Source organism: Lithobates pipiens, unplaced genomic scaffold (genome assembly GCF_037356315.1).
Source record: "Lithobates pipiens isolate NorthernLeopardFrog02 unplaced genomic scaffold, aLitPip1_a1.2 Scaffold_8, whole genome shotgun sequence".
In the NCBI taxonomy this organism is placed as follows: Eukaryota; Metazoa; Chordata; class Amphibia; order Anura; family Ranidae; genus Lithobates; species Lithobates pipiens.
Window position 1 is genome coordinate 216,188,125 of NW_027507903.1, and position 17,549 is coordinate 216,205,673.

Below are 17,549 nucleotides of genomic sequence, written 5' to 3' on the forward strand. Positions count from 1 at the left end.
TCATGTTGCAAATGTTGCAAATTCGGTCGCATGCTTCACATAAAGTTCCGACCCTCTCCTTATGCTATTGGCATAGAAATGGTATTGAGAGCCATGGGAGGCAGTCAGCTGACCCAGGGAGGAGGTGTAGATTGAGAATAGAAGAGGTCCAAGAATAAAACCTTGAGGAACCTCGACAGAGAAAAGAAGAGAGAGTAGAGTTGTAAGTGACACTGTGAGTGAACTGTAAGGGTCACAATTTAAAGTTAATATCTGTAAATTATAAGCAACATTGATAAAATTGTGTACCCTTTGTAATAAGGAAAGTCTGTCTATGTGTAAGATTAAAAAATGTTTCGTTTGAAGAGACCACCCTTTCCTCCTTTGCTGTGACTGCATTATTTAGTTGTGGAAATAACCTCCACTGTACCACCTGAGTGGCATAGTGGTATCTCAGTATGTCTGATAATGCCAAGCCCCTTTGTGTAGAGGAAAGCTGCAGAGTGGATAGGGGAGCATCTGGGAGGTTTGGTGCCAGACAAATAAGTTTATGAACGAGTCAGATCTTGAAAAATGCATTTGGGGAGTTGGAATGTATATGAAATTTTGTAGGAAACACCATTTTAAATAAATTTATGCTTCTGATAAATATTAATATGGAGACCCGTCCAGACAAGCTAGTCTATGTTTAAAGGCCGTGATAACAGAAAATAGGTTGTTTTCAAGATATTTTGATAGAGGTAGCTGTATTTCTACCCTTGGTCTCTGAATTTGAGTACATTCCAGAGGACAGAATTTATTCATCCCTAAATTTAAATTCTGTCGAGAAGACCATTATTTCCTTTGACTTTAAAGCCTTAGCAGACTCTGTTTCAATTAATCTCGTTCTATGTAACAGTTGCCATGTTCCTTGTATGGAAAAGGAGTCCAATGTAATATCATTCACGTTAAGATGGCTGAGGGTCGGATTTAAAGATTTCTGATCCAGGTGTGCCCAAAGCCAAATTTTTCAAGTATATGACCAAGAAGGGCCATACAATCCAGTCATAGGCTTTCTTAGTGAGGTGTTACAGTATGTTTAGGACTGTTAGCAAAGTTAAAGTATATTTTTTTTCAGCAAAATGTGAGTTTTAATACTAGATGCAGAATTATTATCACAGTAAAGCATTGACCTACATACAATAAAACCCTTTTAAAGTATGGGTTTATCTACGCATGTCTGTTTGGTTTGATTTTGTGTTCATAATTTTATTCTGGAGAATGATGGCAAAAATTTAGTAAAAACCATAAATAACATCTATTTTTTTGTCAGTGGAAGTACCAAAATGCAGTTTCTAGAACATACATAATTTAACAATTGAAAGATTAACATTTTTAATTTGCCTTTTCATTCCCCACATACAGATTTGGGATTCATACTTTTACCTTGCAGTTATTTTCATAAACCAGACATGTCTGCAGTTGGAAATGTTTACCCCTTCCAAGATGAAAAAGGTCCTTGAAAAGTACGTTTGGGTTTCCATTTGTTCTTTTATTTTTAATTGCATCTAAATGCAATAATCGAAAACTTGTTGTTTGTCTGATCAAACCTGTGTGCTTTCTCCTAAAGTAGGGTATGAAAACACATTGAAACGTTTAGGTCAAGAAGACACAGTGACTGACCTGGGCAATACTCTAAACCAGATTTTAGTTGCCTATTTTACATTCTAATTATACAATCTTTTTTGGTTAAAACAACCTCATTGATTGGGTATGCACTCATGCTATATACTGTAGTTCAGATTCAGAATACTTTATTAATCTCAAAAGGAATTTATTAATAGTTGTTGGTTAATCTGAGGCCAGCGATCCTGTCATTGGAGAAAACAACAGGATCTCCCTTTACTTGGTCTCATGCATTTTTATTTCATGCATCAAAGCAAACAATCTAATTTTCATGTGTCAAGTAATACGATTCAGCGTTCATTCAACAAATATAAGCAGTATCTGCTTACACAGTACCCATGGTGTTACTCTCAGTGGTTAGGGGGTGCTCTTAAAGAGGAACTGCAGTCTGCTCACAGAATTTGAAATAAAAACATCTCTGCCATTATAAAAGTAGAATTACTTTACTCTCACAGATGTGACACAAAATAATGGATAATGGACACTTTGTGCTATATACATGTTGGAGAGAGAGTGAGTCCTTAATCCATTTACTGCCATGGATTTAAGCAGAGCTACTTGCAGCAGGGTAGATCACTAACCCTTTTACATCCACATCAGTTTCAGAGTTTGTATGTTTATAGTCACTTCAGTGACCAAAAACGTTGTCATCTGGTGCCCAGGACCACCTGGAGTTATGAATGGAATAGCAGTTTACACTGCTGTCTGACGCCACCACAGACGCTCGCTGGGAGTGTGAACAAAATAGCATCAGCCAATCATGCATTGTTTACAGTCCCAGGGTAGAGACCACCCTTTCTCTTCTTGCTGGTCTCATCACTGGCTTTTTTTTTTTTTTTTGAGGATGCAGAGATTGGTAAATATTGTTTACTGATCTCCTGCAGAGTAAATCTGAATCAGAAGTGCTTATTTATTATTCTTAATGCTTTGAAATTTGACTGAAGGCAAAACTTTTTTTAGTTTTCGATAAAGTGGAGAGTGATTAGAACATCTGTCAGGTTTTAATTGCTCCTTGTGTCCCTATTGGGGAGATTTACCCCCTCTATTTGTCCTGGTTACCATTATACCCGATAGTAAAAGAAAATCACTAATTGTGGGTGGTCAGTAGAACAGAAATAGATTGGAAATCTTCCAGTGACAATACTTCTGCTGATTACCAGAAATTCCCTCACTTTGGAGGAATTTATTCTTGCTTCCTGTTCTGTCTAGGAGATAAAGTAAAGGGAAATCTCTCCAGTGGGACACAGATGGAAAAGTGTTTTTTTTTGGCATGCCACGTGCTCTGATGATCTTGAAGGGGAACTCCACGCCAAATAAAAAAAAACGGCATGGGTTCCGCCTCTAAGAGCATACCAGGCCCTTCGATCTGGCAAGGATTTTAAGGGGAACCCCCACTCTTAGAAAACTGTGTGGGGGCCCCCCCAAAATCCATACCAGACCTTTATCAGAGCACACAGCCCAGAAGATCAGCAAAAAGGATGGGAATGAGCAAGCACCCCGCATCCTGAACCATACAGGCCACATTCCCTCAACATGGGGGGTGGGTTTTTTGAAGCAGGGGGCCCCTGTGTCCCCCCAGCCCAAAGCACCTTGTCCCCCTGTTGATGAGGACACGGGTCTCTTCCTGACAACCCTGGCCGTTGGCTGTCGGGGTCTGCGGGCAGGGAGCTTATCAGAACCTGGAAGCCCCCTTTAATAAGGGGGCTCCCAGATCCTGGCCCCCACCCCATGTGAATGAGTATTGAGTACATTTTACCCATATCCATTCACCTAAAAAAAGGGTCAAAAATAAAACACAGTACACATGTTTTTAAAGTAATTTATTAGGCGGGATCGGGGTCTCTTCCGACTTCTTTTTCCCTTTCCGGCTCTTCTTCATCCTCCACTCGTGTCTTCTGCCTCTGCTGGTTCTTCTCCATTCTCCGGGTCTTCTCGGCTGATGTCTTCTAGCCCTCTCCGGTTCTTCTCCTCCTGTCTGCTGTCTTCTCCGTTTATCTTCTCGCTCTTTTGCTGGGTCTTCTCCCTCTATCCTTCTTCAGATGTTAACTCGACGCTCTCTCCCGATCTAATGCTGGTTGTGTGGTGTGCCACTACTTATATGGGCATGGGGCTGGGTCACCATGTGACATCATCCGGAGGCCCCGCCACCTCATGCTGTCCCCGCCTGGGGCATGGTGGGTGGTGACATCATAAGGGGCGGGTCTCCGGTGACCCTGCTCTGTGGCAATATAAGTAGTGGTACACAGCGTACCCAGCATTAGAGTGGGAGAGAGTGGTGAGTCAACATCGAAAGAAGAACAGAGGGGGAAGACAGCGGAGAAGACCCACCAAAGAGCGAGAAGATAGCAGAGACGACCCAGCAGAGGCAGAAGAACCAGAGAGGGCAGAAGAAGCCGGAGCTGCCTAATAAATTACTTTAAAAATGTGTCCTGTGTTTTATTTTTGACACTTTTTTTTTTTAAGGTGAATGGGTAGGGGTATAATGTATCCAATACTCATTCACGTAGGGTAGGGGACCGGGACCTGGGGGCCCCTTTGTTAAAGTACCGCAGTTTTACGTCGGTACTTTGAAGAGGAATATTGTTGTTGTTATGGCAGCAGCTAGCTGCCATAACCCCAGTATGCTCTTCTCCAGTGTGCCTGTCTGCTTTCAGATAAAAGTGGTCTCTGCGGTGGATTCGCCGAGAGATCACTTTTATCGGCAGTGGGAGAGAACCCCCCCCTCCCGCCACGCTCCGGTGCCCTCCGCCGCTTCCCGGAGCCGTCGGTAGTGGTGGAGCTGATCGGATCCTTCTCCTGGCTTGACATGGCGATGAGTGAGGGGAAGATGACCACCCATTTCCATATCATTGCAGGGGGGAAGCGACGTTAAAACATCGCTTCTGCCCATAGCTCTTAAAGGGACATTTTTTTTTTCCAAATTACAATTTTTTTTTATTGCATTTTAGTGTAAATATGAGATCTGAGGATTTTTTAAATGTCGCCTATGAAGATTTTAAAGGGTAAAAGTTTGTCACCATTCCACGAGCGGGCACATTTTTGAAGCGTGACATGTTGGGTATCAATTTACTCGGCGTAACATTATTTTTCACAATATAAAAAAAATGTACTAAGTTTACTGTTTACTTTTTTTTATTCAAAAAAGTGTATTTTTTCGCTTGTAAGACCGCTGAGCAAATACGGTGTGACAGAAAGTATTGCAACAACTGCCATTTTATTCTCTAGGGGGTTAGAAAAAAATATATATAATATTTGGGGGTTCTAAGTAATTTTCTAGCAAAAAAAATGTTTTTAACTTGTAAATAACAAATCTCAGAAGAGGCTCGGTCCTGTGGTTAAGCAAAATGTGCACTATTAACTTTAATATTCATGGCTTTATTCTCTTTCAGCAACTGCGAAAGCTTCTATATGTATTAATGAGTGGTCTTATTTTATACATGTGTATATACTGTATATCCATATGAGTTCATATACAGAGCATTTATTTACATCTATCTGTAAATGCATGCATTGTGCCATCAGATTTTGCCAGGCTTACATGCATTTACATGTATTTTATAAAATAAGGTTAACAAAATCTGAAGAAGTTGTTCAACAGGAATCCCCAAATCGGTATCACCATAGTTTTTAGCCTTTTATTTGGTTGCAGATAAAAACACCTGTGTGTACCATATATTAAACATTTCTCTCCGATCTTCCCATATACTATTTGTTCATATCATTGTCTTTTTTAGGTATGGCGACATGCGGGTGACAATGGGCTGTGAAATCTTCAGTATGTGGCAGAATTTAGGTAGGATGATTATTTTCAACATGTGGTTGAGCTGCAATTTAATCATAGTCATTGCTATCGTACACTTAAATGTCCTGTATGATAAGATTATACTCATTCTGTCCTGATTTATTAGAACTCTCTGACAGTTGTAAGTGACTATTACATGTTTTGGCCAGAGGATTACCTCCCACCTGCATCTGTGCCTGACTCATTAATGCTGTTTAGGGAGTCACAAATGTTAAAATGGACATAATTCCCTAAATTCCTAAAACGAAATAAAAATGGGATGGGGATATTATTCTTTACAGACATTTTACATCCATTAAAGTATTTTTATGGTTTTGCTGGAGATGCATGCACATAAGAAAATGTAACCTTTCTAGAACATTGTGTAAATTGCTGCCAGCCGCATAATCTAGCTCTTGTCCTTGCTGCCTCCATTATTGTTGGTTCAGGCAATGAAAAATAAAACGGAGTACCTTTACTTGAACATACATGGCAAACATACATTACACTTCTTATAGGTGAAGGTCTGCAGAGGCAACACCTAGCCACTCATGCATTGTGCTGCTTATATTCGGTAACACATTCTCATATATTATACAACCCTAGTTCCAAAAAAGTTAGGACTCTTTGTGTAAAAACGACACAAAACCAAAATGCAATGATTTTCTAATCTCATAAATCAAATTTTATTAACAATAGAATATATATAAAATGTTTAAACTGAGAAAATGTACTATTTTAAGAAAAAGGTAATTTTGAAATTGATGACAGCAACATGTCTCAAAAACGTTGGGACAGGGCCATGTCTACCTTGGTGTAGCGTTCCATTTTCTTTTACCAAGACTCTGTAAACATCTGGGAACTAAGGATATCATTTGCTGCGGTTTTGGGAGACGATTGTTGTCCCATTCTTGCCTGATATAGGATTCTAACGACTCAAAAGTCCTGGGTCTTCTTTATGTATTTTTGGTTTCAAGAACTGAGCACTGATAACCAGCTAGAAGAAACCTCTCCTCTTTTTGTCTGGAGGACGTGACACTTAGGCCGCGTACACACGGGCGGACTGTTCGCCCAACCTTGTCCGCTGAACAGTGTTTGGGCGGACAGTCCGCTCGTGTGTGGGCTTTCAGCGGACAGTTTCAGCGGACAGTTGGACGGACAAAGTCTTTCGTAAATTCCGAAAAACTGTCCGCTGAAACTGTGTTTGAGCGAACAGTCCGCCCGTGTGTGGGCTTGTCCGCTGTACTTTCGAAATGAGCGGACTGTTCCCGCTCGGAAAGTCCGCCCATTTCGAGCGCGTGTACAGGTAGGCGGGGCCCGCGAAGGAGACGTCGCGGGCTCCGCCGCCTGGAATGGGCTTAAAGGGGAACCCCAACGCCGAAAAAAATCGGCGTGGGGGTTCCCCCCAAGTCCACACCAGACCCTTGTCCGAGCACGCTACCCGGCCGGCCAGGAAAGGGGGGCGAGCGAGCGCGCCCCCCCTCCTGAGCCGTACCAGGCCGCGTGCCCTCAACATGGGGGGTGCCTTGGGGAAGGGGGGGCCGCGCGGCCCCCCCACCCCAAAGCACCTTGTCCCCATGTTGATGAGGACAAGGGCCTCTTCCCGACAACCCTGGCCGTTGGTTGTCGGGGTCTGCGGGCGGGGGGCTTATCGGAATCCGGGAGCCCCCTTTAAGAAGGGGGCCCCCGGATACCGGCCCCCCACCCTATGTGAATGAGTATGGGGTACAATGTACCCCTACCCATTCACCTGTGAAATAAAGTACAAAAAAAAACACAACACATGGAAAAAGTATTTTATTGCACAGCTCCGGGGGTCTTCCGTCTTCGGGGGTCTTCTCGCCGGACTCCTCCGCTATGTGTGTGTAGCTCTTTTACTAGCGGAGGAGTCCGGCTTTCTTCCTCCCCGCCGCCGGCCTCTTCTCCCGACTTCGGGGGTCTTGTCCCCCTCTTCGGTTCTTCTGCCGGGCCACCGCGCCTGGTCCGGTGGCCCGGTCTTCTGTCGCCGTCTTCCGTTCTTCTGTCGCCGCCTTCGGTTCTTCTGCCGGGCCACCGCGCCTTCTTGTAGCTCTTTTACAGGCGGTGGCCCGGTCTTCTGTCGCCGCTGTCGTCGTCGCCGCCGCCGCCGCCTTCCGTTCTTGTTCTTCTTCTTGTTGTTCTTCTTCTTCTCCTGGAGATGTTGACTCGACGAGCTCTCCGGCCGGAATGCCAGGGACACGCTCCGCTGCCACTTATATAGTGACAATGGGGCGGTGTCACATGGTATATGTCACATGGGTTGGTCACATGGGTTGATGTCACATGGGGACTATGACATCGTAAGGGGGCGGGGTCACCATGTGACCAACCCATGTGACATATACCATGTGACACCGCCCCATTGTCACTATATAAGTGACCGCACAGCGCGGCTCTGGCATTCCGGCCGGAGAGATCGTCGAGTCAACATCTCCAGGAGAAGAAGAAGAACAAGAACAAGAACGGAAGGCGGCGGCGGCGGCGACGACGACAGCGGCGACAGAAGACCGGGCCACCGCCTGTAAAAGAGCTACAAGAAGGCGCGGTGGCCCGGCAGAAGAACCGAAGGCGGCGACAGAAGAACGGAAGACGGCGAAAGAAGACCGGGCCACCGGACCAGGCGCGGTGGCCCGGCAGAAGAACCGAAGAGGGGGACAAGACCCCCGAAGTCGGGAGAAGAGGCCGGCGGCGGGGAGGAAGAAAGCCGGACTCCTCCGCTAGTAAAAGAGCTACACACACATAGCGGAGGAGTCCGGCGAGAAGACCCCCGAAGACGGAAGACCCCCGGAGCTGTGCAATAAAATACTTTTTCCATGTGTTGTGTTTTTTTTTGTACTTTATTTCACAGGTGAATGGGTAGGGGTACATTGTACCCCATACTCATTCACATAGGGTGGGCGGCCGGTATCCGGGGGCCCCCTTCTTAAAGGGGGCTCCCGGATTCCGATAAGCCCCCCGCCCGCAGACCCCGACAACCAACGGCCAGGGTTGTCGGGAAGAGGCCCTTGTCCTCATCAACATGGGGACAAGGTGCTTTGGGGTGGGGGGGCCGCGCGGCCCCCCCTTCCCCAAGGCACCCCCCATGTTGAGGGCACGCGGCCTGGTACGGCTCAGGAGGGGGGGCGCGCTCGCTCGCCCCCCTTTCCTGGCCGGCCGGGTAGCGTGCTCGGACAAGGGTCTGGTGTGGACTTGGGGGGAACCCCCACGCCGATTTTTTTCGGCGTTGGGGTTCCCCTTTAAGCCCATTCCAGGCGGCGGAGCCCGCGACGTCTCCTTCGCGGGCCCCGCCTACCTGTACACGCGCTCGAAATGGGCGGATTTGCCTCCTCCTTACGTGGGCGAGTCCGTTCATTTCAAAAGTTGAGCGAACTGTTTGCCCAACCTTGTTCGTCAAACAGTCCGCTCGTGTGTGGGCAAGTCCGCTCATGCAAATTTTGAGCGGACTGTTTGCCGAAACTGTTTGACGAACAAGGTTGGGCAAACAGTCCGCGCGTGTGTACGCGGCCTTATGGTTGGCAAAAATGTCCAATTTTGATTCTTCTGACCACAGAACAGTACTACTTTGGGCTAAAGCTAATTTATTATGGTCTGTTGCAGAGTAAATGGCGACATTTATGAATCCAGTTCAGATATGTCTTCTTTGCATGATAGAGCTTCAACTTGCATTTTTGGATGGCATGGTGAACTGTGTTCAAGGACAGTCATTTTTAGAAGTATCATCACTGAGCCAATGCAGTGATGTCCATCACAGAATCATGCTAGTTTTTAATGCAATGCTAGCTGAGGGCCTGAAGATCATGGGCATCTAATATTGCGTTTTTGCCTTGTCCCTTGCACATAGAGATTTCTCTAGATTCTCAAAATCTTTGAGAAGATTTTATGTACTGTAGATGATGATATAGTATTTGCAATTTACATCGAGAGATATTATTCTGAAATTAACAATTTTTAGATGCAGCTTTTCACAAATTGGTGAGCCTGTGCCCCTCTTTACTTCTGAGACACTGTGGGGTTGATTTACTAAAACTGGAGATTGCAAAATCTGTTGCAGCTGTGCATGGTCACCAATCAAATTCTAACTTCAGCTTGTTCAATTAAGTTTTGACAAAAAAAAAAACCTGGAAGTTTATTGGTTTCTCTGCAGGACTGCACCAAATTGTTGTGCTCTCCGTGTTCAGTAAATTAACTCACAACTCTCTACAATGCTCTTTATATCCAGTTAGGTTACTAATCTGTTGCCAATTAAACTAGTTCCAAAATGTTTTTTTCAGCTTTTCCTTGTTTGTGCCACTTTTTGTTGCCCTTTCCCAACATTTTTGAGACATGTTGCTGCCATCATTTTAAAATGTTACCTTATTTTTTTGTTAACACTTCATCCTCCATTTTATTTTGTTTGCCACACTCCACCATTGCAGCCACTGTGCTCATCATGCATGGGCTTTATTTAGCTTTGGCCAATGTTGTTGTCACCACAAAAGAAGGAAGTTAGACTTAAAATGTAGTTAAATAGAGTGTCAAAGCTTGTAATTACATTGAAAAAAAGTTAAGCTACCTATGTCCTAACAATGTTGTGTAGAGGAATATATGTTGAGGCTATAATGGACTTTCATGGTACTGTAAGCAATTTGGATCCGTAGGGTAAGTATAAAAGAATTTTATTTAATTTACAACAATGTTAAAAACATACATGATTATTTAAAAGATAACATATATCTGTGTGCATTCACAAATGAGGTGAAACTGGAAAAGCTGGTGTTACCAATTCACCCTATGACAACTGTACATTAGCATGTTCGACTTATTTCTCTGGAATTATCACCGCTTCTTCAGGAGAATTATTTTGCATATGTGTGATATTATAGAACAGAGATCAATATCATACTATAAATAAAAAGAAAAAAGACATTAATCATCACAATAAATTATTTAGAATCAATTAGAAATAAAGATAACACGCATGGTGACAACCCCCCATATATAGGCCCCCTTACCCAGAGCCAAACTATACGCAGAGGTCCAATAGAGAGTAGGTCTACCTCGGCGGGCATGGGAGCCCACACAATTGGGTAGAGTGTAGTGAGGATATAATGAATAATCTGATAAAAGAAAGGTTTAATTGATTTATAATCTAGTAAAAAAGAGCGGACATTTTAACAAAAATGTTATTGGATTCGGTTAAAGCATAAACTACTAGAGAAAGTTAAATGAGTCTAGATTAATGACCAATAAAGCATTATTCCAGAACAGATCCCTTCAAGCTAAATACATGCATAAGAAGTTTTGATAGCAGCCAGAATATACTGCAAGAAAAAAGGGAATACATTGATTGCTAGGGACCATATATATAGTCAGTAGGGAATTATATATGTTTAAGTACATTAAACTTTTTCCAATTGCTCCACACAAGGGGTCATATACATTATGAATTGCTGAAGTGGAGCTTTTTATATTGGGAAAACCAGACGTCAGTTGGGGCAGAGGATTGGGGACCAGACGTACTATTCTGATGGGGGGAAAATAGTCACCCCTGTCACTAGACATGTCGGTCTCCATCAAAAATCTCATATCGAAATGGTCTCCTTTGTTATGGAGGTTATTCCACCAGACCCAAGAGGAGGGAAATGGGATAAACGTATACTTCAATGAGAGGCTTTCTGGATTAAATGCCTCAATGCCATGATTCCCCCCTGGCCTCAATGAGGTCAACTCATATAGACCCTTTTTATAAAAAATTATGGGTCTGTAATTTCTGGGCCTGTAACATATGTAATACACATATGCAATCTTTCAATTAGTCGTTAGGCTTCATCGAGACAACTTTAACCCTCCTTTTTTTCTTTTTCTATTTCTTCTTTCTCTCTGTTATGATATGCAGGGTTCCAATTCAGTGGTAGTGGCTCAAAAAGGCTTATATACAAATATATAGTATATTTAATTGATATGATTTTTTATTAATATCTATGTTTTGATGATTTTGTTTCTGTATTTTTCTTTCATGCATGGTGCTATCCCCCATCTTGGCCGTTTGGCGGGATATGCCATCTACCGTCATGGCCGCCATAGGGTTTTTGCCCATCTATGCTATCATTTCTGGCGCGGTGGTTCCGGTTTTTCGCTTCGCCCTGGCGGGTATGTGGATCCATAGGGAGAGGGAGACTGCAGTTACGGTTCTCCCTCTCGCTGTTCCATGACCAACACATGGTGTGGACTTTATCCATATTCAGTGTGGACGCCCATTCAGGGGACCTTGCGCATGCACCGTATTCATGCATGCGCTCTGCATGGCCAGGCCCGGTGATGTCACACGCCAATCGGCCGGTGGGCATTGCCAGGCAGGAGCCACACATAAATGGGGGTTTTGCAACATGGACATGGCTGCTGCAGTCCTAGGACTTTGTCCTTTATGTGGATGGTAAGGCCACCCTTTCACATTTACCTATATACATCACTGTGGCTAGTGTGGATACACGGCTTTAAAGGAATCCATCTTTCATTTTAGAAGTTTTCTCTGCGCAGGGATGAATTGGATACCTGTATAATTGTCTGATCCCTCTTGAGGTGCCTTTGTAGCCCCCCCCCCCCCCCCCACGTATATGCCCTTCATAAGGTGAGCTCTGAGAGATTGCTTTGCTCCCCATGCATTTTATGCCTCGCTGATACATTATGACTGAGATATATATATAAATGTATATTTATACATGTATATTTTCTTGTATTACATCTTTATAGGATTTTGTAATCTTCGCCCAATCTCTCTCAGAATTATCCTCTGGCAGAGACACTCCCCATGAAGTGTATGTGTATATGGTATGTACTTATACATGTATAATTCCCTACTGAATGACCACTAGGGATGGGCGAACGGTTCGGCCCTAGAATAAGGTCGGGCCAAACTTTTGCTGTTCGGGTGCTCAGCGAACAAACGGAACCGACCACAATGCATTACGGCGCTGAACAGTGCAGTGAAAGCTTCAGACCCATCAGGGCACAGAGCACTGTCAGTCATGATTGTACACTGTCATGACTTTATCCAATCATGGCTCATTCCCGTCCCACAGTATAAAAGTTTTCTTTCATTGGCAGCAATTTTCAGTGTAATTTTGGCATGGAGAGAGATAGAACAGGGCTCAGTTTGGTGTTATTAGTCAATTAGTAGGCTACACTGTGCTATTTTGCTTCAATTGTCAGTGTAGATTATTAGTTTAGTGTCTACGGATAGTTTGAGGGTAGTGAGGAGGACCATCATTCAGCTTTGCATAGTGTGCAGCTAGAGTAGGGACAGCTCAGATACTTTCACTGTAGTGTAGTGAGAATGTGTCATTCATAAATACATTAGTGTGGAGTAGGGACAGCTAGCTCATATATGTTCAGTGTAGTGTAGTGAGACCGTGTCGGTAATCCTGACTTTAGTGTATAGCTAGAGTAGGGGGCAGTTCAGATAGCCTCAGTGTAGTGATGATTGAACACCATCTATTTGATTGCGTTACTGCCAGTTTATCGCCATTTACTTCTGTGTGTGTTACTACCAGTTTAACACCATATTGTTTTGCATGTGTTACTGCCAGTTTATCGTTATATAGTTCTGTGCATCACTGTACATTTGGCACATTATATTGCAGTATATTATGGTGTGTCTGTGTAGTGTAAGTACTCAAATTAAAGTATACCTCTTTACATTGATTAAAGTGCATCTACATACAGATTTCAACTTCTTCTTTAAATTTGCTTATAAGCACCGCCCCCTCCCTCCAAATGATGGCTGGGAAGCGAACAAGGAGAGGCAGACGTTCCCTTGGCACTGTAAGGGGGCCAGCAACAAATTTGTACACAGGCAAAGGTGGATGTGGTGGTCAGTCCTCAGGCAGGGCATCATGTCCTCTGTTTAATGAGTTTGCTCATCCTGTCCATTTACACAATGCAGAGGAGGTGGTGGACTGGCTTACTAAACCTTCCTCATCCTCTGTCACGCAAGCAGAGACAAGTGTGTAGTCCCCTGCAGTTACCAGAGTGGATATACCTGCCTCCTTGTTCACATCTATTCCTGCCATAGTCCCAACATCAGCCATTGAGGAGTCATCTGGGTTATTTGACCACAGCCTCACCCACTTGCTTTTGGTATAGGCTTAGACCCCATACACACTGTCCAACTTTTGTTGTCAGATTTCCTTCAGGTTTACCAAAACCATGTAGTGCAAGGGCCTGCCTGACTGCAAAACTTTCACTCGCCTGCTCGCATTTGGCAAGTGTAAATTAGCCTAGGGTGAGTGTGGAGCCACAGCAGGAAGGTGTCGCCAGCAGGTGGGGTTGATAGGGAGCCGATTATACTCCCAGCAAAGCCAGGAAATGGTGGGGAAGGGAGAAGAGAGCTGGCCGGATCACACAGAGATGGGAGCTCCTTCTCTGACACAGCTTGTATCTGAAACACTGGCCACTTCCTGGACCAACTCCAATGATAGACAGCACTCTGGTTCAATGGCAGGAAATTTAAGTAGTGAGACGTCTCTCGTGGGAGTCGGTCCAGGAGGCAGGACTTTGTTTGACAGCGGCCGGCATTTCAGATACAAAGCTGTATCACAGCGGGTGATCCTTTCTGTGATCCAGCCTGCTCACCTCCCTGTTATTCCCCTGCAGAGATAGACTGCACTGATGGGCTGTATTCATGGGCACTGGTGAGGCTGCATTCATGGGCACTGGTGAGGCTGCATTCATGGGCACTGGTGAGGCTGCATTCATGGGCACTGGTGAGGCTGCATTCGTGGGCACTGGTGAGGCTGCATTAGTGGGCACTGGTGAGGCTGCATTCGTGGGCACTGGTGAGGCTGCATTCGTGGGCACTGGTGAGGCTGCATTCGTGGGCACTGGTGAGGCTGCATTCGTGGGCACTGGTGAGGCTGCATTCGTGGGCACTGGTGAGGCTGCATTCGTGGGCACTGGTTAGGCTGCATTCGTGGGCACTGGTTAGGCTGCATTCGTGGGCACTGGTTAGGCTGCATTCGTGGGCACTGGTTAGGCTGCATTCGTGGGCACTGGTTAGGCTGCATTCGTGGGCACTGGTTAGGCTGCATTCGTGGGCACTGGTTAGGCTGCATTCGTGGGCACTGGTGAGGCTGCATTCGTAGGCACTGGTGAGGCTGCGTTGATAGGCACTGGTGAGGCTGCGTTGATAGGCACTGGTGAGGCTGTGTTGATGGGCACTGATGGGGCTGCATTGATGGGCACTGATAGGTTGCATTGGTTTGGTGGGCACTAATGGGCTATATAGATGGGCACTGAGGCTGCATTAATGGGTACTGATGGGGCTGCATTGATGGTCACTGATGGGGCTGCACTGATGGGCACTGTTAGGCTGCACTGATGGGCACTGTTAGGCTGCACTGATGGGCACTGTTAGGCTGCACTAATGGGCACTGTTAGGCTGCACTGATGGGCACTGTTAGGCTGCACTGATGGGCACTGTTAGGCTGCACTGATGAACACTGATAGGCTGCACTGATAACATTGTTGATGTTAATATTTATTTTTGTAACTTAATTCTGCATAAAACGTTTAACAATGTAATTTTATGAGATAATTATGAGATAATTTGCGAGGGCGAGTTTAGAGGCGGAATTTGGGGTGGGGTTGGGTGGGGCAACTGGTGGCGAGTAACTCTTCAGGCCTAGCTCTGGATTTTAAATTTTGAGCCCTGCTCTAGAACGCTTCAGTGTCATTGTTTGCTATGCCATTGAGTGCACTAGTCGTTGATGTGTTGAAAATGTTTTAAAGGATAAGTTTACGTTTAAAAATAAAAAATTTAAATTTTTATTTTTTTTGCAGGTAAAAAAATGCTATATATATATATATATATATATATTTTTTTTTTTTTAGGAGCCTGGAAAGCATTTCACCAGAGTTCAGCAGTTTGCTGATGCCATGCTGGTCTCCTGAAGACTGTCGGTGTAAGTTGTCTGACGTACGGCCAGGCAGTTTCACACTGATAGGAAGACTCAATGAACTACCAGAGTGCTCAACAGCGCCATGGTAGTTCAAGAGAACTACAAGCTGACAGCCGCAAAGGTTGTTTCTTCAGTTACAGAACTCTGTGAATGAATGACATGGCTTTGTAGGTGGAGCTCCGCATGGCTGTGCTCTTTTTAAATAGTGACAGTGGGTGCGGGAAACGTCTCCCCGTACTGCTGTCACAGGGAGAGAGGGCAGCAAGAAGTGGCTGCAGCTGTGGGAACATGTTGCATGTTACAAAAATATTCTTCGTACAGTGCTACAAGATAAGAACACTATATTAATTAAAAATATTAATAAGTTACTTATATAAAATAGGCTTTTTGGTCTTTAGCATAATAGTAATATATCCTGGACAGCATTTTCAGTTCACTGAATGATTTTAGCATGGCAATAATGATTTTGACATTTAAAAGATCATTCACTTTTAGGAGATGTGTATATGCTATACAAGCCACTTATTAGTAGGTTGCAGTAAGTAGCAGCATTGTTTTCTGTGACCTCTTGTGTTTTTCCACAGGTGAATACAAGTTGCACTTTATCCCAGCCTTAATTGGTCCATTTCTGGAGGTAACTCTGATACCTCAACCAGACTTGCGAAATGTTATGATCCCCATTTTCCATGACATGATGGACTGGGAGCAAAGACGAAGTGGCAACTTTAAACAGGTACCTAACATTAGAAGCGAATTAATAACATTTTGTTTTCAAGCTTATTTTCTATGAATCTTTTGACGTTGTAAGCATGATCTTCTGAAACTGAAATCTATTAGGTGACTATATAGAGCTGTAGATAAAATGACCATTTGCTGATTGTGAGGCTTGAATTGTGTGTTTTTGTTAGTATTGGCAGCTGAGATGAACCTGAGGTAGGATTACTGATCCCTATCATTTTTAAGCCTCATACACACGATCGGACTTTGTACAAACGTTTCCGTGGATTTTTGTACAAAGGGCGTCGGCCGAAAACTTGTATTGCATACACACGGCAGGACTTTTTCAACCAACTTTCACTAAATCATGTGGTTTTTCTGCTCTTTACCGCCACCTTTGTTCAACTTCTGTATTGTTGTCTGATCTTTTGCATTGGTTCTGAGCATGCGTGTTTGTACTTTGTACAAAAGTCCGATGGTTTTCTGTACACACGATCGGCCTTTGCTCCATCGGACTTTTGTTGCTAGAAAGTTTGTCCGTTCGCACAGCCAACAAAAGTCAGATGAAAACCGAAAAAGTTTGTCCGATGGAGCGTACACACTGTCGGATGTTGCTCCAAAACAGCTAATTTGCATGTTTGTTGTCAAAAAGTCTGATCGTGTGTACGGGCCTTTACCATTCACGGGAATAAGTCATTGGTATATAAAAGTTGGATTGAGGATGAAATCAAAAAATAGTACAAACTCAATTTGTTTTTTGTTTTTTTTTATGTTGTAATGCCAGCAATGATCAATGAGGTACTTCCACTATAGGGGTCTGTGATTTATATATATATATATATATATATATATATATATATATATATACTTTTTTTTTTATGGGGAGGTTTCTGCATGTTCCACAGAACTGCAGAATGCCCTTCATTTCTGGCAGAGGTTCATATGAAGCAAGTGTTTGTGTGGCTAGTCATTTCGCCAGTTACACTGTACTAAAATCATCAGTTTGTGAACATGCTTTTACTGCTTATAAGCATTTTTATTAAACTGTGCCCAGCGATATCATGTCAGAATAAAGTTTCATGCATTTATTTAGGCCAAATGTTCTTGACACACGAGTACGTTTTCCTATTTTCCAGCTCAGAGACTTGCTAAGTGTTCCAAGTACTTTTGCAGCTCCCACTCGATTTTTCTCCTGCTGTCTCAGACCATTTCTATACACCCACCATCATGCTGCTCCATAGGAACATCGATTTGAAACATTGTTTAACGCACACAGAATAAATGACTTTGATTTCTGTGCAGGAGCAATGTCATTAACCCTTGGGCTGATGCTCGATAGTCTGCTTGATATTGGAACAATTGCACTGTGCTATGTAAAGGACATAATTTCTGGGTGCTCAGAATAACTTGTATTCATTCACTAATTCTGTGATTGATAGAAAGCTACCATTTAA

At 43.9% G+C, this 17,549-nt stretch overlaps 1 protein-coding gene across 2 annotated transcripts in view; it reads left to right on the top strand.

The window, feature by feature from the left end:
- DOCK4 (dedicator of cytokinesis 4) overlaps positions 1–17,549 on the top strand; it is a 490,280-nt gene that overhangs the window by 344,425 nt on the left and 128,306 nt on the right. For both annotated transcript variants that reach the window (XM_077469314.1, XM_077469315.1), the window contains exons 29-31: positions 1,384–1,484; positions 5,379–5,437; positions 15,963–16,111. In XM_077469314.1, coding sequence (XP_077325440.1) covers positions 1,384–1,484; positions 5,379–5,437; positions 15,963–16,111 — 309 coding nt within the window. The remainder of the gene's footprint in view (positions 1–1,383; positions 1,485–5,378; positions 5,438–15,962; positions 16,112–17,549) is intronic.